This window comes from Lethenteron reissneri, chromosome 65, assembly GCF_015708825.2.
Source record: "Lethenteron reissneri isolate LAM-NWPU_2019-01 chromosome 65, ASM1570882v1, whole genome shotgun sequence".
Lineage (NCBI taxonomy): Eukaryota > Metazoa > Chordata > Hyperoartia > Petromyzontiformes > Petromyzontidae > Lethenteron > Lethenteron reissneri.
Window position 1 is genome coordinate 7,256,232 of NC_083843.1, and position 22,126 is coordinate 7,278,357.

A 22,126-nucleotide genomic window follows, 5' to 3' on the forward strand; every position below is an offset into this window, starting at 1 on the left:
GAGAAGGAGGGGGGAGGGGAGAGGTGGGGGGAGGGGTTAAGGGTGGGGGAGGGGTGGGGAAGGTGGGGGAGGGGGTAGGAGGAGTAGGGAAGGGGAAAGGAGTGGGGTGGAGGAATCAATTATTTCGACGATTCCGGCTCCTAGGAATACATTCTTTATTAAATCGATCCCCCCCCTACAAACCGAGAATAGAATCGCTACCTCGACGATTCGACAACCTTGAATCGATTCCCTATCCCGGGATTTCCACTCCCTCCAGCCAACAATCGATTCACTATCTCGACGAATCTGCCCCCTAAGAATCGATCCACAATCACGACGACTCCGCTCCCTATTAAGCGATTTCATTATCTCGACGATTTGCTCTCCTACCCGCTGAATCGTTTACGAAAAATCGATTCTTCAACACGCTGTCCCCCATCCTCCAAACACGAATCGATTCCAGGAATCGATTCATTTTCTCGTGAAGATTTTGAGCGATTCTTGCTATTAAGTGCAGGCAGAATCGATTCAGAATCAATATTCCGGGAATCGGAAGCTTTCGGGAATCGAAATTCTCAGGCGATCAGAATCTCGATTTTGATAGACAGCAGGAGCAATCCGATGAGCTGTGAAGCTCTTTTGCCGTCAACTCTAAACCACTTTTATTATTTCGCCAGGTGTAAGGTCCCCTCACTGAGCTGCTGTGTAGCTCTGTGTTTCAGACAAAGCGACCTGCCATCACCACAATGATGGCAGGTCAACCAAGATTCTGGTATCATCATCATCACGTGGACATTTGAACCTCATGGCGGGACCCACGGGGATCCTGAATGAACGTAAGTCAAAATCGTAATTTATTTATTTTTGGCGACTCCGTCCCACCGCGTACATAAACACCGCGACCCACCCAGCGTCGACCATTCTGCCATCATGTCCAAGCGCAGCGAGAACAAAAGGGCAGCAGAGCTGAACAAGCGAATGCACTCCATGCTCGGGTATGGGCAGGATCATTGGCAATCCCTGCCCGCGTCCACCTTTGGCGAATCGCTGGCCGTTCTCGAGGACTTCCGGAAAACATTCGGCAGCAATTTCGTCGCGAGTCGGTGGAGGGAGCGCATCATTGAGTACGTAAGCCTTTCCAATGGTACGTTCCCAGCGTCGACGTCGACGGCTACGGCCTCGTGCCAGACATCAACGGTGGCGGTGACGGCGCCATCATCTGCTACATCGTCTCGCGTGACAGCACTTTCGTCCTCACAATTGTCAACTCTGTCCAGCAGCGAAAGCGGTCGTCGGGTGGGCGGCAGTGGTGGATCGCAGCAAACCGTCCCGCTTCGTCAAGTTCGTGAACGTTGCAATCGCAAGGACACTGCAATGGCCCGCGCCATCAGCATTCTCGGTGATGACGCTGTTCGCAAAATTCGGGATGATTGGCAGTTGATGGAGACCGACCGGAATGGATCTGAATGGCAACAGTCGGAGAGGATTGTCCTGCAGATGCTTCAGCAGGGCTTGTCAGAGAGCGTGATTCGTGCAATCATCCCAGTCGGCGGTTCCAGGATCCATCGATTGCGGAAAGTCCTCGAGAATGGCATCGAAACACTGCATACGCGACGCCCGCCAAAAGTTCCACATCATGCCCTTGCTGATGATGATCTCGACGCCATCAAGGAGAATGCCTACACGTGGGAGGTCGAGGACGACTTTCCCTGCTCTCATCGTCGGCCTCGACAGTACTTTGTTGAGCCCAACATCACCTGGACCAAGCTTTATCGCCGATACAAGGCCAAGTTGGATGCTGTCAAGGGGTGTCGAGTCGTGTCGTATTCGCGATGGATTCAATACGTTCACATGTTCTATCCCGGACTGCGCTTGACGCGCACCACGGAAGACGTCTGCGACTGCTGCGTTCGCCTCGACGTCCGGCTCGCGTGCGAGGATCTTCCAGCAGATGAGCGCAAGCGCCTACTGGAGGAGAAGAATTTGCATCTCGATGCGGCCATCGACCAGCGCCGGACGGTGTCCACTTTCGTCAAGGAGTACGTCAAGCGGCACGCTCCTGATCAGAACATCCCCGTCACCATAATTCCGGACCACTATGACGACGCCGAACCCGACATTGTTGATTCTGCCTACGAATCGAGCCCCCTGCCGACGATTCAGATTCAGATTGAGGAATTTGGCGGTAGCTTCGCCATGCCACACTATGGTCACATGCGGCCGTCCGCCGATTACTTTGATTCAAACCTGATGTTGCAGAATTTCGTGCTGGCGGATATCACGAGCGGTATCAACAATGTGATCTTTTATGACGAGCGTGCCCAAGGAAAGGATGCGGACGCATTGTGTAGTCTTCGCTTCATGTACCACATGCGGCTGCTCGCCAAAAACCCGGGCGCGATGTCCAAGACCCTGGTGGTGATTCTGGACAACTGCGTTGGCCAGAACAAGTCTCAAGTCATGTTCATGTTCTTTGCGCTGCTGTCGCTCTTGTTCTACCGCAAAGTCGTTTTGTTGTACCTCATGCCGGGGCACTCGCACAACCAAGCCGATCGAGTTGTTACATGGTGTCGCAATTCAATGAAGGGCAAGAACTTCTACACGCCGTCGGATATCGTCGATACTGTCAACCTGATCAACAGCGTCGAGGCAACGTTCATCGATCATCAGGATGCCCAACGCCCTTTTTACACGGGCTGGGAGAGTCTTTTGAAGAAGCACTTCAAGTCGATGCCGCCCCGATACACTTCCAACTACTTCTTTGAGTTCGATGAAGGAGTGCTCAGCATGAGACACCTGAGTTCGACTCCGGACAACGAGGTCACCTGTGTCCCACTAATCGTGCCGGAGAACATCGATCTCGTTCGGCGATCCATTCTACAGGATCTTTTTGGCACCAATGTCAACACGATCGAGGAGGGGACGTTCGAGTCGATCCGATTGCCGACGGCTCCTGTCAGCAGCCTATCAAACAAGAAGCTGGCCTCGCTATCGAAGAAGTACTTCTCGATTCCACCCGAACACCTGCCGTACTATCCGGCTGTCCCGAGCGAGATCAGCTCGCAGATCGACGACCATCCGATGCCTGAAGGAAGCCCCACTCGTGCGACGAAACGAAAGCGTGCCGCCGTTGACGCGATGGTGGAGCCGGCCACTGACATTGGTCCGGCAGGCAGGCCGAAATGATAGCAGCTCAACCGAATGGCTGATATCATCATCATCGCCACCACCACCGTGGGAATGTAGAGCTGCCAAAATTATCTAAACCTAGTCTGTTAACAGACTGTCAGGGCAAGTCATAATTTTGTTACTGTGGTAGGAGTAGGAAATCTGAAACGCTGTTAAGCTCTTTGTTTAGAGATGTTCCAGTAGGAGGCACACGGGGTCAGAACGTTACAAGAACAAACAATGCCAGACATAAACAACACCGATAGGAGTACAAAGCAATAGGAAGGGTAAACACATCGCTTTAAATATATTTACACAATTAAAACGACAACGATTTGTAACGATGTAATCGAGGATTCGAATCCTCTGTATAGTTTGAGGGTGGCGATTACTTCCAACCGATTCCCAAGATTTAATTGAGGCATCGATTCTTCTGAAAGTTTCTGCGGCGATTTCCCCTACAGATTCAAAGATATAATCGCGGAATCGTTTCCTCTGCAAAATTAAGTTTAGCGATTCTGGACTGTGAACAATATTTGTCGAGATCGATTCTTCCCGTTAAGTTGGATTCAATCGACCGATTCCGACTTTAAGATTCTTTCCGAGAAATATCGAAATTGATTTTTCGTTTTGGATTCAATGGAGCGAATTCTATCGATTCAACTTTTTTCGTAAAATAAATAAATAATATAGGATTATAACTATCGGATATTCATATAGGATGGTATAGGATTTTAATACAAATATATATGAATATAGGATAATATTACAGGATATGAATCTCAATATAGGATATTAATATAGGATATTAATACCCACTAGAGGATATTAATATTATTATAGGATATTAATATAAATTTAGAATATTCATATTCTTCTTGGGAATATTATTTTATTATTTCCCTTCTACGTGACTTTACCGAAAGAACCAAGAAAATGAATCCCTGCAGTCACGAAAGCTTTAAATCGAAAAATATTCATATTATTATAGGATATTAATTGGACTATCCTTTGTGGTCAGGCCGCGAGCTGAAATGTTTTTTTTTTATAACAGCTCAGTGGGGTCTTAACCTGATAAAGTAAAATAAATAAAACTAGTTTCTAGTTTAGTTTCTAGTTTCATCGGCAGTAGCAGAGTCAGGCAATTTGCTTGAACCAGCTGGGGGCGCCATGGTGCCTATGGAGATGGTAACCACCTCGCTTTGGATACAGGAGGTCATGGGTTCTATCCCGATCCTGGCCATCCATTTCTGCTGCTGCTGTATATTTGGAGTCTGCGTCTCTCTCTCCCCTGTGGTGGTCACTGCGTGGATTTTTCTCTTTCGCGACCAATATCATCCATAATAGAGGTTGTTTTAGGGTTAGATCACATACATATATATCGTACTCAGATTGTAAATGTTGTGGCTTGGCTCTCCAACACACCAGCGTGCTGTACTAGTGACTAATTGGCATGTTCTGTTTACGTGACAACCCTTACTAGTTGGCTGTGTCAGGTGGTGGCAGGTTTTAATGACACATTTATATATTTACGAGATGTAACCCAAAAAAGACATCTATTAAGGATAATGAAGCCGACGCTTATTTCAACGTGAAGTTCCTTGGTCCATTCTGCCTTCCCACACGCTCTGTTGCTCAACCTCCGTGATTTTATTGCGATTCTCAAGCATTTTAGATTCGTTTGATTTACTTCATCCTTATGGAACGAAAAAAAGGTGTAAGAAACCTTTTAAAACTGTCATTCTACTCGATACACGATTGGTAGTTGATTCAATGTGCTCTTTGTGTTCACCGTCTTAAACAAAATAATAACAGCTTCATATTGGACCCTTGGTCAGGAACGTAACCCCACATCGTGTGGTCGTTTCTCTGGGAGAATGGGTCTCGACTTACGTCGTTTCGACACCGCGTCGACTTTTTACACGCTTTCTTTTAACTCAGTCCGTTGTCATTGTTGTTGTCGTTGTATCCTCAAATCTTGTAACTCAATTTTAATCTACTTCCCAATGTGGTATCGACTGCAAACTTGGTATACTTATGTCATACTCATGACAATGCTATATTCTATCATTAAAAATATATATATTTTTAAACATTATTTTTTATGTTATGTTTCGGCTTAGGTCTAATTGTCCACGCTCAACTAACGTTGGCTGTAATTGGCCACGGTCCCTTACATTATGGCAAGCTTCGGGGCCACTTCCTGGAATCATGGAGTTCTGCCATTACTAGAACATTTCATAAAAGCGTGTTAAAAAAAAGTTTTTTAAATGTAACTTTTTGGAGGTACGTCACCTGACGTAGGACTGAAGACCGCGTGGACGGGAGCAGTCCCCCACTTATGAACGCATTCCCTGAGACCCCACCCCCTGCTCGTGAGTCTAGCGGTTCTTAATTTGGAACACTACATATGTGTTGAGGAGCTGCCACGGACGCACTCGGACACGGAGGTAAGTTATGGCCTTTCGCCGAGGGTTTATTACTGGTGAACAATAATACACAAGGGTACACAACTCCCAGGGGCGATGGCTCCTACACTGAGTCCTGGTCCCTGCCCGGCTAGCTCTGGTCTCTCTCGTGTCGGATTGGGGACTCTGCCGACTCCACCGACCGGAGAGAGAAGCACCTCTACGGCTGCTACCACCAGCTTCTCCCCAGACTCGCTACTCGATCCCTCTCTACCCCTGGTTCCCTCTTCACCCTTCTTACTCTACCCGTTCCCACAGTGACCCCGCTTTCATCACGGGATCTCCCTTAAGTACTCTAGGAGACGTGACGTAATCGCACTGAGGGGGGGGGGGGAGCTCATCAGAATGTGGTAGCCAATGAATGGAACGTATCGGCTACCACATTCTGATGAGCTCCCCCCCCCCTCTCCTCCCCCCTCAACTCGCTTTAAAGGGATTACATCTTGAATCATTGCCTCATTTGATGGAGCTAATCTGGCTGTGACGGTCCCACCTGATGACGGAGACTTGTGTTGCCTCCGAAACGTCGTGATCTTTATTTTATTTTTTATTAATTTTGATGTTTTACCTACGTGACTTTACCGAAAACAACCTAAGAATATGAATCCTTGCAGTCACGAAAGCTTCAAATCTAGAATATGTACCGCATTTAAATGCGCACACGGTCAGCATTAGAAAACGTGTGGACGTACGTACGTTGAACTTCTGTCGCACCATGCATAGCCAACCCGTCGCTGATTGGAGGTGTGATGGGGAAGGACAACAAACTAAACACAACAACAACAACCAGCAGTTGTAAAGGAATTAGATTGTCAATATAGATGATTTAAAAGTGCACCACAGCTCCCAGGGGCTTCCTAATATTGAAAGCAGGGGCGGTTTCTTCATTAGGGTGATTGGGCGACGCACCACCAATGTCATTGAACCACAGAGTCACTGCAGCCTCTGGATATAGTCCAATTAGCGTCATGTCACGTTCTGTGGAGTACCGCCTCTTTTTGGGCGATTTCACTCCGGCTGAGAATCGCCCCGAGTGGCTCCATAGACTTACATTCAAAGATGTTTTTTTTCGACCGGGGGGCACTCCAATGCATTCTCTATGGCTTCCGGGAGGGCTCGCCCTAACGTGCTTACGTCATCATACGTGCTTACGTCATCACACGTAAGCACGTTTCATCCAACAATATAATTTGTGGCCACCTAGTGGAATATTTAATAAAATAAACTAGAGTGGTTTGTTTTAATAGTGAGTATAGAAACAAACAAGATGTATTGTAAGAGTCACTTTATTTTTCATTAATATTAAAGACGTGAAGTTGCCTTTACATGCTTAAGCTGTTAATTTATCCATTGCATGGGTGGACCTTATCCTTATCAATCATCCAGACATTTGCCCCCCCTGAGAGATTTTGCAGGAGCCGCCACTAATTGAAAGGGAAGAGCGTTCCAGACGGCCGCAGAAGCACTGCACATCTGAAAGCGACGTGCCAGCCAGAAGCCACTGCTGCTACTGCTGTGAGGATGACGACCGGAGTTTGAGCGATGATGGTTTAACGCTACCTTGACGAGATCATCGGCGGGGTCGTTGCGGATCATTTGGTCGCGGACGACTTTGTGTGTGTAATGAGCGCGACCCCGATAACAAATCTGCTGCTGCTGCTGTATTTGTCTGGCAAGCGGGAGCCAATGCAGGTCGGTGAGCACGGGATGCACACGGTTCGGATCTTGCGGTACCCCGTCATGACCACGTGCCAAATAATTTTGTACACACACAACCTGCAGGTTGGAAATGTGTTGTTTTTTTCCCAGACGTCCCGTAGAGTAGTGAGTTGCAATCAACGAGCCTTGACGATGTAGCAACTGCACGGCATGCCACCACTGAGTTGGCTGTACGCTGCTAGGGTGAGCAGAGTTTGAGCGATGATGGTTTAAACGCTCCTTGACGAGATGATCGGCGGAGTAGTTGCGGTTCATTTGGTGGCGAGCGTATTTGTGTGTGTGTAATGAGCGCGACCCCGATAACAAGGCTGCTGCTGTATTCGTCTGGCAAGCGGAAGGCAATGCAGCTCTGTGAGCAATGGACAGACCACGGTTCGGTCTTGCCATTGTTCAACTCACGACTAAGAAGACATTGTACATTTGCATGTAACACTGTAATAAAAAAAAACACTGCTGCGTGGATGAGTGGAGTTTATCTTCCTTGACGACATCGGTGGCGAGGCATCGTGGCTCATTTGCGGCGAGCCACTTTGTGTGTGTGTGCTGAGCCAGATGGGTTGATTAGATGAACCATCAGTGGTGGTGTAGCGGTTATCGCTACGTTGCGCCACAAACCTGGCGACCCGAGTTCGATTCCCGCTCACGGCCACCAACACCACTGCCGACTATCTTAACCGGTCATGAGCCTCTCCTAGGTTGACTCAGCCTCAAATGAGTACCTGGTGCGATGTGTAAACATCGCCACTAGGAGGACAAAGGCGGCCGGGCGTGGTGTTGGTCACCCACCCCCTCATGTGCTGTGCCGGCCTTCATAGGTGCTCGCTAATAGCACTTGCCCCTACAGTCTGTTACAAGGCTACACGGGGGAGCTTTATCTTTGTCTTTTTTTAGCACGATGGGTTGTTTAGAAGAGCCATCGGCAGTAGTGTAGCGGTAAGCGCTACACTGCGCTACGAACCCGTTGACCCGAGTTCGATTCCCGTTCACGGCCAACACCCATTGACGATTACACTATGTAACACAATTTTTGTTCCTAGGTAGTAAGTGTTATTTCGTAATTGCTTATGTCTAAAAAGTATAGAAAATGGCTATTATTCCCCACAAACTTTGCTTTAGTGACCAGAACATTGATATCTTGAAATTTACCTATTTGCAATGAGAAAACGGGCGAGTTTATGTCTTTTAGTTCACAAAGTCAGAAAAAAACATATGAATCAATGTATTTATACTAAAGTAATACAAAAATGACTACAAAAGAGTTTGAAATAAATCGTTTTTTGAGATTTACGATTATACTGTAAATAACTTTCACGAATCAGCACACAAATGTAGTCTCCCATCATGTTCTCGTTATACTGTCCTTGGTAGCGGCGTTCAAAGTCCAGTATATCCTGGTGGAAGCACTCGCCTTGCTCCTCCGAATACGCTCACATGTTCTCCTTAAATTTATCAAGATGAGCATCAAGGATATAGACTTTGAGGGACACCATACAGCTCATTGTGCCGGAGTTCTTCACCAGTCTCAACCAGCTCCACGTAGTTTTCGACCTTGTGATTGCCCAGGAAGCCACGAACCACTGCGACAAAGCTGTCCCAAGCCGCTTTCTCCTGACTAGTGAGCTTCTTTGGGAATTAATTGCACTCCAGGATCTTCTTTATCTGTTGTCCGACGAAGACACCGGCTTTGACCTTTGCCTCAGACAGCTTAGGAAAGGAGTCTTGAAAGTGCTTGAAGGCTACTGACTCCTTATCTACAGCTCTGACAAATTGTTTCATAAGGCCCAATTTGATGTGCAGTGGTGGCATCAGCACCTTCCGGGAGTCCACCAGTGGCTCCCACTTGACGTTGTTCCTCCCCACACAGAACTCGGTCCGCTGTGGCCAGTCCTGCCTGTGGTAGTGCACCTTGGTGTCCCTGCTGTCCCATAGGCAAAGATAGCAGGGAAACTTAGTAAAACCGCCTTGGAGACCCATCAGGAATGCCACCATTTTGAAGTATCCGATGACCTCGCAGCCGTACTCATCATACTTTAAGGCGTTCAGCAAGGTCTTGATGCTGTTGTAATCTTCTTTGAGGTGCACCGAGTGAGCCAGGCGAAGAGATGGGTACTTGTTACCATTATGGAGCAGCACGGCTTTGAGGCTCCTGGATGAGCTGTCATTGAAGAGGCGCCACTCATTTTGGTTACAGGCGATTTCAATTGCCTCGAACAGACTGGTCACATTGTGGCAAAAGCAGAGCCCAACTTAATGGGTGAAGAAGCTGCAAAAAGGTCATTGACGCTTCCTCTGATCTGCGACTTGCACACTTTTATCCAACAAGTTCCACTGCATGAGCCTAGACGTCAAAAGCCCGGCATTGTACTTGGTGAGACCAAGATCTCTGATCAAGTCGTTGAGGTCTTTTTGCTTGGGGTAGTATGGGTTTCTCTCCTCAGCTCCACCTGTGAAATTGTCATCTGGATCTACAACGTCTTCCTCTCTCTCTGACTTGCTCTCTTCTAAAGATGGCTGCTCTCTCTCCGGATGAGTGGGTATGGGGAGCTCATGGCAGTGTGGCACCTTGGCGATAGATGAAGGAAGGTCCAGATACGTGATAGCAGGTGCATTCTTGTCAGTCCGACGTTTGGAAGGGTCCACCATGTAGAAGTAGTAGTTGCTTGAGTGGTCAGTGGGTTCCCGCCAAATTCTTGGAATAGCGAACTTCATGGATTTTTTCCCCCTCTGTACCATCCTACAAAATTACATTTATTTCACCCATGACTAATGTGTAAGAGTTTCTCACAACATTTTTCATATATGATATATTTTTTCAATAACATTGAAAATTGTCAAATACTGTATAAAAAAAAAACATTTTTACAAATTTTTTTTTTTATAACTTAATTTCGAGCAACAATTGTCCATCTTACCTTCTAGAGTTTGGTTTGCATTGCTCGCAGGTGAATAGAGGTACCCAGGGTTTGTCTTGATCCCCGACAGGCATGCCAAAATATTCATTTTAGGCCTCACACATCTTAGCAGATGCTTCCACAGAGTACTTTTTCGCTCATGTCTTGACTCAATGTATCACTCGGCCTTAAGATTTGCATTGAACTGCCCATATAGACTCACCACTGTGATCTCTACATTGGGTCAAACTTAACATCTCTCAATGTTCGACGGCTTGTGCATCAGATCTTATTTATTCATGATGTACTTACAAAAAAATCCGCAGATTACCTGCTGGATCTCCTCTCTGTTTCAAAGAACAAATTTGACCTAAGGTCTTCGCTCATTTACCAGCTTCACATTCTCTATTGCCGTACAGATACTGGAGGAAGGGCCTTTGCTATTGATGCCCCCAGGGTCTGGAATGATTTTGCCAATAAACTGCAACTTGAATCACTACCTATGAGATCTTCACTCAAAACTGCTCTAGAGGAGTTGTACACCCCTAGCTGCCACTGCAATTTATTGGCCTAAAATACAATGTTTCGCTCCGGATGATCGCTGCAAAGTATGCAAAGTATGATCTGTGTTTTGATTTAGTGTGTTGATCTTAAAGGTGCATTGAAAAATGTTGATACCTCGACTGATGCTCCTACTGTTGTGGAGTGACTCATGCAGCCAGCTATGGCTGCAGAGTTTGGTAGTACATGTTGTTTACGTCGTTTATTGTGAAAATTCGGTCACAGTTCATTGCTTTTATGGCTTTATTTTGGTGATTTTCGAAAAGTTTTTTGGTTTGGCCATGTTTGTTTGTTGTAGTACAGAGTTAGACTGATGGCCTTAATATAAGTTGTCTTGTGGTTGTTGTTGTTCGACTTGCATCCCACGGGATATTTGCACAGGGTTGGTGTACGGTGATTTTTCTGCAATATTTTGCTGTCTTTTCTTGGATTTTCTGTTTGTACATAGTCACTTTAAGATGTTTTCTTGTTCATGTTTTTTTTGTTTGTTGCGGTTGCACCCGATTCAAGAGCCAAATGGTTCACAGGGCTATACCTAATAAATGACCTTTGAACTTTGAGCTAAATTGGCCGCAGACATACCAAAATTCGTCTGCCGGATGCTTGCAGCCTCTGGATGCCATCTCAGAAAAATGCAGATATGTATCCACTAAGGCAGTTGGGATTAAACTGAACTGGTGGGCTTAAGGCACCTGTTTTATTACTACTATTTATATTACTGGAAAGTTCTAGAATGTTCTAGAAGTTACTTCAAGTTTACTCAGCACTGAATCTATCTGGAATGTTCTGCAAAATAGGACAATTTCTAAATATCACTGTCCTTGTCACCAAAGCAAAGTTTATGGGGAATAATATCAATTTTCTGTACTTTTGAGGCATAAGAAATTAGGAAATAACACTTACTATCCAGGAACAAAAAAAAATTGTTACACAGTGTTATCTGAACCGGTCATGGGCTTCCCCTAGATCGACTCAGCCTCAAATTAGCAACTGGTGTGCGGTGTGTAGTAAACATCGCCACTGGAGAGACGAAGTCAGCCGGGTCTGGTGTTTGCCACCCACCCCCTTGTGAGCCATGCCAGCCTTTATAGGTGCTCGCTATCAGCACTTTCCCCAACAGTATGTTAAGGCTATACGGGGGATCTTTGTCGTGTTTTTTTTAGTGCGATTGGTTATTTAGAAGAGCCATCACCAAACAGGTTGTCTCTCCTTTTCAATGATGTATTGCAACGGGTGATGCGGAGATGTTATGTATTGTACGTTGAACTTCTTTCGCACCGTACGTAGCCAACCGTGCTAACTGGTACCAGCGGTGTCAATATCGGCCTCTGTGCAAGAGGAGGCTCGTGAAGGACGCTGCTGCTTCTACTGGGCAGGTAGAGGCAGTCGCCCTCCTGCACCAACGGGGGGCAGATGAGCGACAGTCACAACAACGAGCGGAGCACCGGGCCGCTAAAATGCAGCAAATTGGCACAGTGGGGGTTACAGGTGGTGCATCTGCCAGCCATGGCACCTTCTGGGTTTGTCCCATAACCTCCTATCAGCAAGCCGTCGATAATTAACGTGGCCTCAAGGTGCACCTGGCCTGGCACAGGCGCCGTGATGACCTCACCGTCACTGAGTGGCGAATGGAGGACATTGGTATTGGTATATGTATGTATGTGTTGAACTTCTTTCGCACCGTACTAATCTGTGGGGTCTCTGTGGGGTCTCTATTGGTCTTGGTGTCTATGGGTCTCTGTGTGTATTGTTTTTTCGTCCGCGTGCGTGCGAGTCGACACGTGCGTCCGTGTACAGAATCTGTTTTATTTGTCCCCTCGTATCTGTGTATGTTTATGTGTGCATTGGTACAGATACCATGGGAGGCTACTCGATGTCTGGGTGCGGTTGAGGGATAGCTCCCTCTTCTTGGTTCTTTCGGTAAAGTCACGTAGAAGGGAAATAATAAAATAATAAAAATAAAACATAATGAAATAATTCTCACGACGTTTCGGCCACAACGCAAGCAGCCGTCCTCAGGTGAAGAACAGGTCTGTCGGATAGACAGCGTCTGAATGTCCGACAGACCTGTTCTTCACCTGAGAACGGCTGCTTGCGTTGTGGCCGAAACGTCGTGAGAATTATTTTATTATGTTTTATTTTTATTACTTTATTATTTCCCTTCTACGTGACTTTACCGAAAGAACCAAGAAGATGAATCCCTGCAGTCACGAAAGCTTTAAATCGGATATCTCCCTATTGGTCAACCACGTTACCTATGCTGATGATCTGGTGATTGCTGCTCACTCTGAGGAGTTGGAGGCGCTGCTGCTGAACCTGGATCATGCTCCTCAGAGGTGGGGTCTTACCATCAGCCCCACCAAAACTAAACACCTGCCTGGGTATTTTGTGTTATCAAACACTCCACCCTCACAACTCCCCATTGGTGATGGAGCAGTTGTGGAAAGAGTGAAGAGTTTCCCATACCTGGGCAGTGTGCTTATGACCAGTTCTGGTTTGACAGCAGAGGTCTCACTCCGAATCAATTGGGTGGCATTATCTTTTCATCAGTTGCGTAATGTGCGTGGAAGCTACCTGGTCTGTCACTCCACACGAAGCTGTGGGTCTTCTCGGCCACAATCATGCTCTCCCTTCTCTATGCTTATGAAACGTGGACCCCTCGAATGGAACATCTGCGCTGGTTAGAAACATTCAGGCTGGCTTGATTACGATCCATCCTGAGTGTAACCTGCAGGCTGCATTGTGCGAGGAGCTCACCAATCCTTGAAAGATGTGGACAAAGTCCCATCGGTGAGCTCCTCCGACAGGCAAGGCTGCATTGGCTGGGTCATGTAGCCCGCATTCTCAGCCACCGCATGCTGAAGCAGCTTCTGTCTGGCCGGATAGAGGGGGCTTAACGGGCAGGACGGCCAAAAACGACATGGCTCAGTAACATCAAAACATGGCTACAATTAACAACAGCACAAACTCTACACGCCGTGCTAGACCGGGACCAATATCATCGTGAAGTCGCACACGCCGTTAGGCAGCACTAAAGAAAAAGAGAAACGGGCACGACAAGGGCTGGAGAGGAGATGGACTGATGCCTGGCACAGGCCCCGTGGTGACCTCAACGTCACTTAGTAGCAAATGGAGGGTATTGGTGTGTGTATGTTGAACTTATTTTGTGCCATATGTAGCCAACCATGCTCATCTGTGGGTCTCTGTAGGTCTCTATGGGTGTCTCTGTGGGTTTCTATGGGTCTCTATGGGTCTCTGAGGTAGTCTATGGGTCTCTGTGAGTCTCTGATGGAGTCTGTGTCTCTGTGGGTGTCTATGGGTCTCTGTGGGTCTTTATGGGTCTCTGTTGGTCTATATGGGTCTTTCAGGGTCTTTGTGCATCTCTATGGGCATCTGTGGGTCTCTATGAGTCTCTATGGGTCTATGTGTGTCTCTATGGGTCTCTCTCGTTCTCTATGGGTCTCTGTAAGACTCTATGGGTCTCTGTGGGTCACTGCATGGCTTTATGGGTGTGAGTGTATGTTGGTCTCTGATAGGGTAGAGACCCGAGTTCGATTCCCGTTCAGGGCCACCAACACAAGGAGTGACGATTATTTGAACCGGTCCTGGGCCTCCCCTAGGTCGACTCAGCCTCAAATGAGCACCTGGTGTGCGGTGTGTAGTAAACATCGCCACTGAGGAGACAAATGCGGCCGGGTGTGGTGCTGGCCATCCACCCCCTGGTGTGGCGTGCCGGTCATCATTTGTGCTGCTGCTCGCCAGCAGCACTTACCCCAGCAGTCTGTTAAGGCTGCACGGTGGATCTTTGTTTATTTTATATATGTATGTTGAACTTCTTTCGCACCGTCCATAGCCAACCGTGCTAATATTTGGGTCTCTGTGGATCTCTTTGGGTCTATGGGTGTCTGTGGGTCTTTGTGGGTCTCTATGGATCTGGGTGTCTGTGGGTCTCTGTGTGTGTGTGTGTATGTTGAACTTATTTTGCACCGTATGTAACCAACCGTGTGAATCGGATGTGTGGGGGAAGGACAACAAACTAAACACAATAATCTGTTCCAAAGAAATTCGTTTTCAATCTAGATTTAAAAGTGCATAGCTCCAGTGTCTTCCTATCATCGGAAGGATTCGTGTGATGTATTACCGCTATTTGTTTTCACCAGGTAAGGATCTGATCTATGTAGCTCTTTTGCAGACGCGACCTGGCTATAGCAATTGATAGCTCAACGAATTGGATGATATAATCATAATCATCATCATCACGTGGCAATTCAAATACTCTCTAAATTTGTGACCTTGATTCTAAATGTGGAGGGGAAAAAACGGAGGACCTGGAGAAAGATCCACGCGACCACGTGACTTTACCGAAAGAACCAAGAAGATGAATCCCTGCAGTCACGAAAGCTTTAAATCGAAATAGTAATGAATTGGCCACGTTTTGTAACGAACCATGACATGGTTGGTTGTGTCTGGTGGTGGCGGGTTTAATGACACATTCGTATTTGCACGATCTAATCCAAAAAAAACTCTATCATGGGTAAAATTGGTCGCGAAAGCAAAGTACTACTACTACGTGTTAAACTAAATGCGCGATGTTGATTTTTAAATGTGGAGGAGAAAACCCAGAGGACTCGGAGAAGAATTCACGCGACCACGGGGAGAGAGAGGGAGAGAAGAGACGCAAAATCCAAATATGCAGCAGCATGCATTTTCAGGGGTCGGCATCGAACCCACAACTTCCTGTATACCAGGCGAGGTAGTTAGTATCTCGCCGCACCGCAAACTCCAAATATACAGCAGCAGGCATCGTCAGAGGGTCGGGATCGAATCCATGACCTCCTCTATACCAGCCGAGGTAGTTAACATCTAGCCACCGTGGTGATGATGATGAGAGACAGAGAGAGGGAGAGAGATGCAGACTCCAAATATACAGCAGCAGGCATGGCCAATGTCAGGGTTGAACCCACGACCTCCTGTACACAAGGCGAGGGCGATAACATCTTCTAGCCACTGTGGCACCAAAATATCGTAGACGACGTTTTGGGCAATGTCCCTTCTTCATAGCACCTCCAATTAGTATGGTTGGCTATGTAAGGTGCCAAAGAAGTGCAACATACCATTCATACACAGAGACACACAGACACGCAGACCCATAGAGACCTACAGATGAGCACAGTTGGCTACGTATGGTAGTGTAAAGAAGTACCACACACCATGCGTATGTAGTGTAGTAACGCCGGCTGGTGGACAGCAGCGGCAACTGTCGTGGACAGACTACGCACGCCGGTGAGCGTGAGCACAGTGCGTTGGCAGAGCGGAGTAACTAGGGCAAAGGTCAAGGAGGACCTCGTCTGGAGTCCCCTGGAACCTGCTAGCGGGTTCGAGAAGGCAGGCGCGGTCAGGGCGGAGCCAGGCTGCGCTGGGAGCATAAAAGGAGCCGAGAGCAGGGGCTCGAGGCTGCTGGTTCTGGGAGTGGACTCGTCTCGTCGTTGCTGTCATCTCGTTTCCATCGTCGCTAAACGACTCCACTAGATATTGCGCTCTGAAGGATAGTAGTTAAATATCTCAGTCAGCGTCGTCAGTGTTAGATGGCTCATGTTGTGTACAGGTGAGGCTGAGATACAGTGGAAAGTGTGCGGACGAGACCGTGGAAGTTGTTCAAAAAGAAAGTGTCTCCTAGAAACTCTGTCTCTGAATCACACTACACATCCATTATTATCACTTACATCAATTTATATATTTCATTTCAAGGCCTTGTTATTGACGGATGTGATTTTTTTTGTATACCTCCAATGCTGCTTTACTGGTTTGTTCAGTTTGGAGATAAAGCCCTCCTATACGAAATATGAGATATTGTGAAATAACTTTGGATTAGTTGCAGTTAAGGTAGACAAAAATAGCAACCTGTTTTTTTTATTTTACCAGCTGTAAGGCCCCACTGAGTTGCTGTGTAACTCTTTTCGTAGAAGCGACCTGGCCATCACAAATGAAGGCAGCTCAGCCAAGTAGCTTATATCATCACGTGGATATTTTTAGCAGCAGCGAAATCACTCTAAACGCGTGGTGATGTTGATTCTAAATGTGGAGGGGAAAACCCATTTAGGATCCGTAAGAAAAATCCACGCGACCACGGGGGGAGAGACAGAGAGAGACGCAAACTCCAAATATACAGCAGCAGGCATCGTCAGGGTCATGATCGAACCCAAGACCACCTGTATACCAGGCGAGGTAGTTAACAACTCATCACAGAGACGCAGACTCTCTCTCTCCCTGTGATGAGACGCACACCACTTTGTTGGAGAGCAAATCTGCAACATTTACAATGTGAGGACGACGTTTTGCCAGCAATGACAACGAGCTTCATCAGGCAACAGCCAGATTTGATGAGGCTGAAACAGGAGGAGGAATTCTCGACAACTCTGCGGCTGTCGCCTGACGATGCTGGTTGTTGTTTTTCTTGTGGTTGTTGTAATCACCGGCGAAACGTCACGGCACTGAAATTGTAAATGTTGCAGTGGGTTTACTCTATCAACACACAATCGGTAAGTGCTGTACTCGTAAGGAATTGGCCACGTTTCGTAACGAATCTTGACAGGTTGGCTGTGTCGGGCGGTGGCGGATTTAATGACACATTCGTATTTGCACGATCTGATCCAAAAAACTTCAATTGTGGGTAAGATTGGTCGCGAAAGCAAAGTACTACTACTACGTGTTAAACTAAATGCGCGATGTTGATTTTTAAATGTGGAGGAGAAAAACCGGAGGACTCGGAGAATAATTCACGCGACCACGGGGAGAGAGAAGAGATGCAAACTCCAAATATACAGCAGCATGCATTTTCAGGGGTCGGCATCGAACCCACAACTTCCTGTATACCAGGTGAGAAAGTTAACATCTCGCCACACCGCAAACTCCAAATATACAGCAGCATACATCGTCAGGGGGTCGGCATCGAACCCACAACTTCCTGTATACCAGGCGAGGTAGTTAACATCTCGCCACACCGCAAACTTCAAATATACAGCAGCATACATTTTCAGGGGTCGGCATCGAACCCACAACTTCCTGTATACCAGGCGAGGTAGTTAACATTTCGCTACACCGCAAACTCCAAATATACAGCAGCATGCATTTTCAGGGGTCGGCATCGAACCCACAACTTTTTGTATACCAGGCGAGGTAGTTAACATCTAGCCACCGTGATTATGATGAGAGACAGAGATGCAGACTCCAAATATACAGCAGCAGGCATGTCCAATGTCAGGGTTAAACCCACGACCTCCTGTATACAAGACGAGGGAAATAACATCTTCTAGCCACTGTGGCACCAAAATATAGTAGACGAAGTTTTGGGCAGTGTCCCTTCTTCATAGCACCTCCAATTAGCATGGTTGGCTATGCAAGGTGCCAAAGAAGTTCAACATACCATTCATACACAGAGACACACAGACACGCAGACCCATAGAGACCTACAGATGAGCACGGTTGGGTACGTTTGGTAGTGTAAAGAAGTTCCACACATCATATATATGTAGTGTAGTAACGCCGGCTGGTGGACAGCAGCGACAACTGTCGTGGACAGACTACGCATGCTGGGTGCGTTGGCAGAGCAGAGGAACTAGGGCAAGGGTCACGGAGGACCTCGTCTGGAGGCCCCTGGAACCTGCTAGTGGGTTCGAGAAGGCAGGCGCAGTCAGGGCGGAGCCAGGCTGCGCTGGGAGCATAAAAGGAGCCGAGAGTGGGAGCTCGACGCTGCCGGTTCTGGGAGTGGACTCATCTCGTCGTTGCTGTCATCTCGTTTCCATCTTCGCTAAACGACTCCGCTAGATATTGCGCTATGAAGGATAGTAGTTGAATATCTCAGTCCGCGTCGTCAGTGTTAGACGGCTAGTGTTGTGTACAGGCTCGGCTGAGTTACAGTGGAGAGTGTGCGGACGAGGCCGTGGAAGTTGTTAAAAAAGACAGTGTCTCCTAGAAACTCTGTCTCTGAATCACACTACACATCCATTATTATCACTTACATCAATTTATATATTTCATTTTAAGGCCTTGTTATTGACGGATGTGATTTTTTTTTATACCTCCAATGCTGCTTTACTGGTTTGTTCAGTTTGGAGATAAAGCCCTCCTATACGAAATATGAGATATTGTGAAATAACTTTGGATTAGTTGCAGTTAAGGTAGACAAAAATAGCAACCTGTTTTTTTATTTATTTTACCAGCTGTAAGGCCCCACTGAGTTGCTGTGTAACTCTTTTCGTAGAAGCGACCTGGCCATCACAAATGAAGGCAGCTCAGCCAAGTAGCTTATATCATCACGTGGATATTTTTTAGCAGCAGCGAAATCACTCTAAACGCGTGGTGATGTTTATTCTAAATGTGGAGGGGAAAACCCATTTAGGATCCGTAAGAAAAATCCACGCGACCACGGGGGGAGAGACAGAGAGAGACGCAAACTCCAAATATACAGCAGCAGGCATCGTCAGGGTCATGATCGAACCCAAGACCACCTGTATACCAGGCGAGGTAGTTAACAACTCATCACAGAGACGCAGACTCTCTCTCTCCCTGTGATGAGACGCACACCACTTTGTTGGAGAGCAAATCTGCAACATTTACAATGTGATGACGACGTTTTGCCAGCAATGACAACGAGCTTCATCAGGCAACAGCCAGATTTGATGAGGCTGAAACAGGAGGAGGAATTCTCGACAACTCTGCGGCTGTCGCCTGACGATGCTGGTTGTTGTTTTTCTTGTGGTTGTTGTAATCACCGGCGAAACGTCACGGCACTGAAATTGTAAATGTTGCAGTGGGTTTACTCTATCAACACACAATCGGTAAGTGCTGTACTCGTAAGGAATTGGCCACGTTTCGTAACGAATCTTGACAGGTTGGCTGTGTCGGGCGGTGGCGGATTTAATGACACATTCGTATTTGCACGATCTGATCCAAAAAACTTCAATTGTGGGTAAGACTGGTCGCGAAAGCAAAGTACTACTACTACGTGTTAAACTAAATGCGCGATGTTGATTTTTAAATGTGGAGGAGAAAAACCGGAGGACTCGGAGAATAATTCACGCGACCACGGGGAGAGAGAAGAGATGCAAACTCCAAATATACAGCAGCATGCATTTTCAGGGGTCGGCATCGAACCCACAACTTCCTGTATACCAGGCGAGGTAGTTAATATCTCGCCACACCGCAAACTTCAAATATACAGCAGCATACATTTTCAGGGGTCGGCATCGAACCCACAGCTTCCTGTATACCAGGCGAGGTAGTTAACATCTCGCCACACCGCAAACTCCAAATATACAGCAGCATGCATTTTCAGGGGTCGGCATCGAACCCACAACTTCCTGTATACCAGGCGAGGTAGTTAGTATCTCGCCACACCGCAAACTCCAAATATACAGCAGCATGCATATTCAGGGGTCGGCATCGAACCCACAACTTCCTGTATACCAGGCGAGGTAGTTAACATCTCGCCACACCGCAAACTCCAAATATACAGCAGCATGCATTTTCAGGGGTCGGCATCGAACCCACAACTTCCTGTATACCAGGCGAGGTAGTTAACATCTAGCCACCGTGATGATGATGAGAGACAGAGATGCAGACTCCAAATATACAGCAGCAGGCATGTCCAATGTCAGTGTTAAACCCACGACCTCCTGTATACAAGACGAGGGAGATAAGATATTCTAGCCACCGTGGCACCAAAATATCGTAGACGAAGTTTTGGGCAGTGTCCCTTCTTCATAGCACCTCCAATTAGCATGGTTGGCTATGCAAGGTGCCAAAGAAGTTCAACATACCATTCATACACAGAGACACACAGACACGCAGACCCATAGAGACCTACAGATGAGCACGGTTGGCTACGTATCTATATATATAAAATCGCGAATCTGTCTGTCTATCTGTCTGTCTTTGTGTCTGTGTGTCTCCGGACCATACGCACTTTCATTGGACGCCGGTTGCCCCTATCAACGGCTAGCGACGCCTTCGCCGCTTTCATTGGACCTGGCAACGGCTAGCGACGCCTTCGCCAAGGGCTGCAGTTTCATTGGACGGCGGTTGCCGCTGCCAACGGCTAGCCACGCCTTCGCCACTTTCATAGGCTCCGTAATTAATTAAATAATAGCCATTACTCAGTATTGTTCCAGCGCTAGGGGATGGGGGGGGGACCGGCACCCGTACCCAGCGTCAGCCGGGTGGGAAAATCAGGCGAGGCGGGAGGCTCTGCACGGTGCTAGGCCTCGACACCCACCACGCGAATCTAAGGTAAATTCATAAAAGTTTCACGTCCTCTACAGAGTCGTGAGGGAGGGAGAGTGGCGAGGGAGGGAGAGTGGCGAGGGAGGGACTCAGCCTCAAAACGAGTAACTGGTGTGGCGTTTCCACATCGGCACTGGGGAGACAAAGGCGGCCGGGCGTGGTGGATCCAAGTCCCGGGCGAAGCCGGGTCATGTCTATGTGTGTATGTGTTTATGTGTATGTCTGTGTGTCTCTATGTATGTGTGTATGTATGTGTGTGTGTGTGTTTGTGTGTTTATGTGTGTGTATGTATGTCGGTTTTTTATGTGTTTATGTGTATGTCTGCGTGTCTGTATGTATGTGTGTATGTACGTGTGTGTATGTGTTTGTGTGTATGTATGTGTGTTTGTATCTATGTGTGTGTATGTTTTTCTGTGTATGTATGTGTGTGTATGTATGTGTGTTATGTGTCTGTCTGTGTGTCTGCATGTATGTGTGTGTGTATTATGTATGTGTTTGTGTGTATGTATGTGTGTGTTTGTGTGTATGTGTATGTCTCTGTGTATGTATGTGTGTGTATGTGTGTGTATGTGTTTGTGTGTATGTGTGTGCATGTATGTGTGTGTATGTCTTTGTATGTGTTTGTGTGTTTACGCTCGCATTACACAAATGTGTTGCAGCTCTAAGGCGTTCCTCGCGCAGCATTTCCGCTTTATTATTTCAGTCGTTTACTGGCGTACGCACCCTGAAAGTCGTGTGTGTCTGCAGCAAGCGCGTGTATGTGTACCTATGGACGCGCGCGCGCGTGTTGTGTAGGGGGAACGGTAGTGTAGTGGTTAACGTGCTGTCTGTGTGTGTGTGTGTGTGTCTGTGTGTGTGTCTGTGTGTGTGCGTGTGTGGTGTGTGGGGAGCGGTAGTGTAGTGGTTAGCGTGCTGTCTGTGTGTCTGTGTGTGTGTGTGTGTCTGTCTGTGTGTGTCTGCGTGTGTCTGTGTGTGTGTCTGTGTGTGTGTCTGTGCGTGTGTGGTGTGTGAGGAGCGGTGGGTGTAGTGGTTAACGCTACGCTGCGCTACCAACCC

At 47.3% G+C, this 22,126-nt stretch overlaps 1 protein-coding gene across 1 annotated transcript; it reads left to right on the forward strand.

Moving 5' to 3' along the window:
- The first annotated feature begins 556 nt into the window (after window positions 1-556).
- Window positions 557-5,878, forward strand: LOC133359380 (uncharacterized). The gene has a single exon (XM_061577782.1). The coding sequence runs from the start codon at window positions 913-915 to the stop codon at window positions 3,166-3,168; it is 2,256 nt and encodes a 751-aa protein (XP_061433766.1). The 5' UTR covers window positions 557-912; the 3' UTR covers window positions 3,169-5,878.
- Window positions 5,879-22,126: the final 16,248 nt, after the last annotated feature.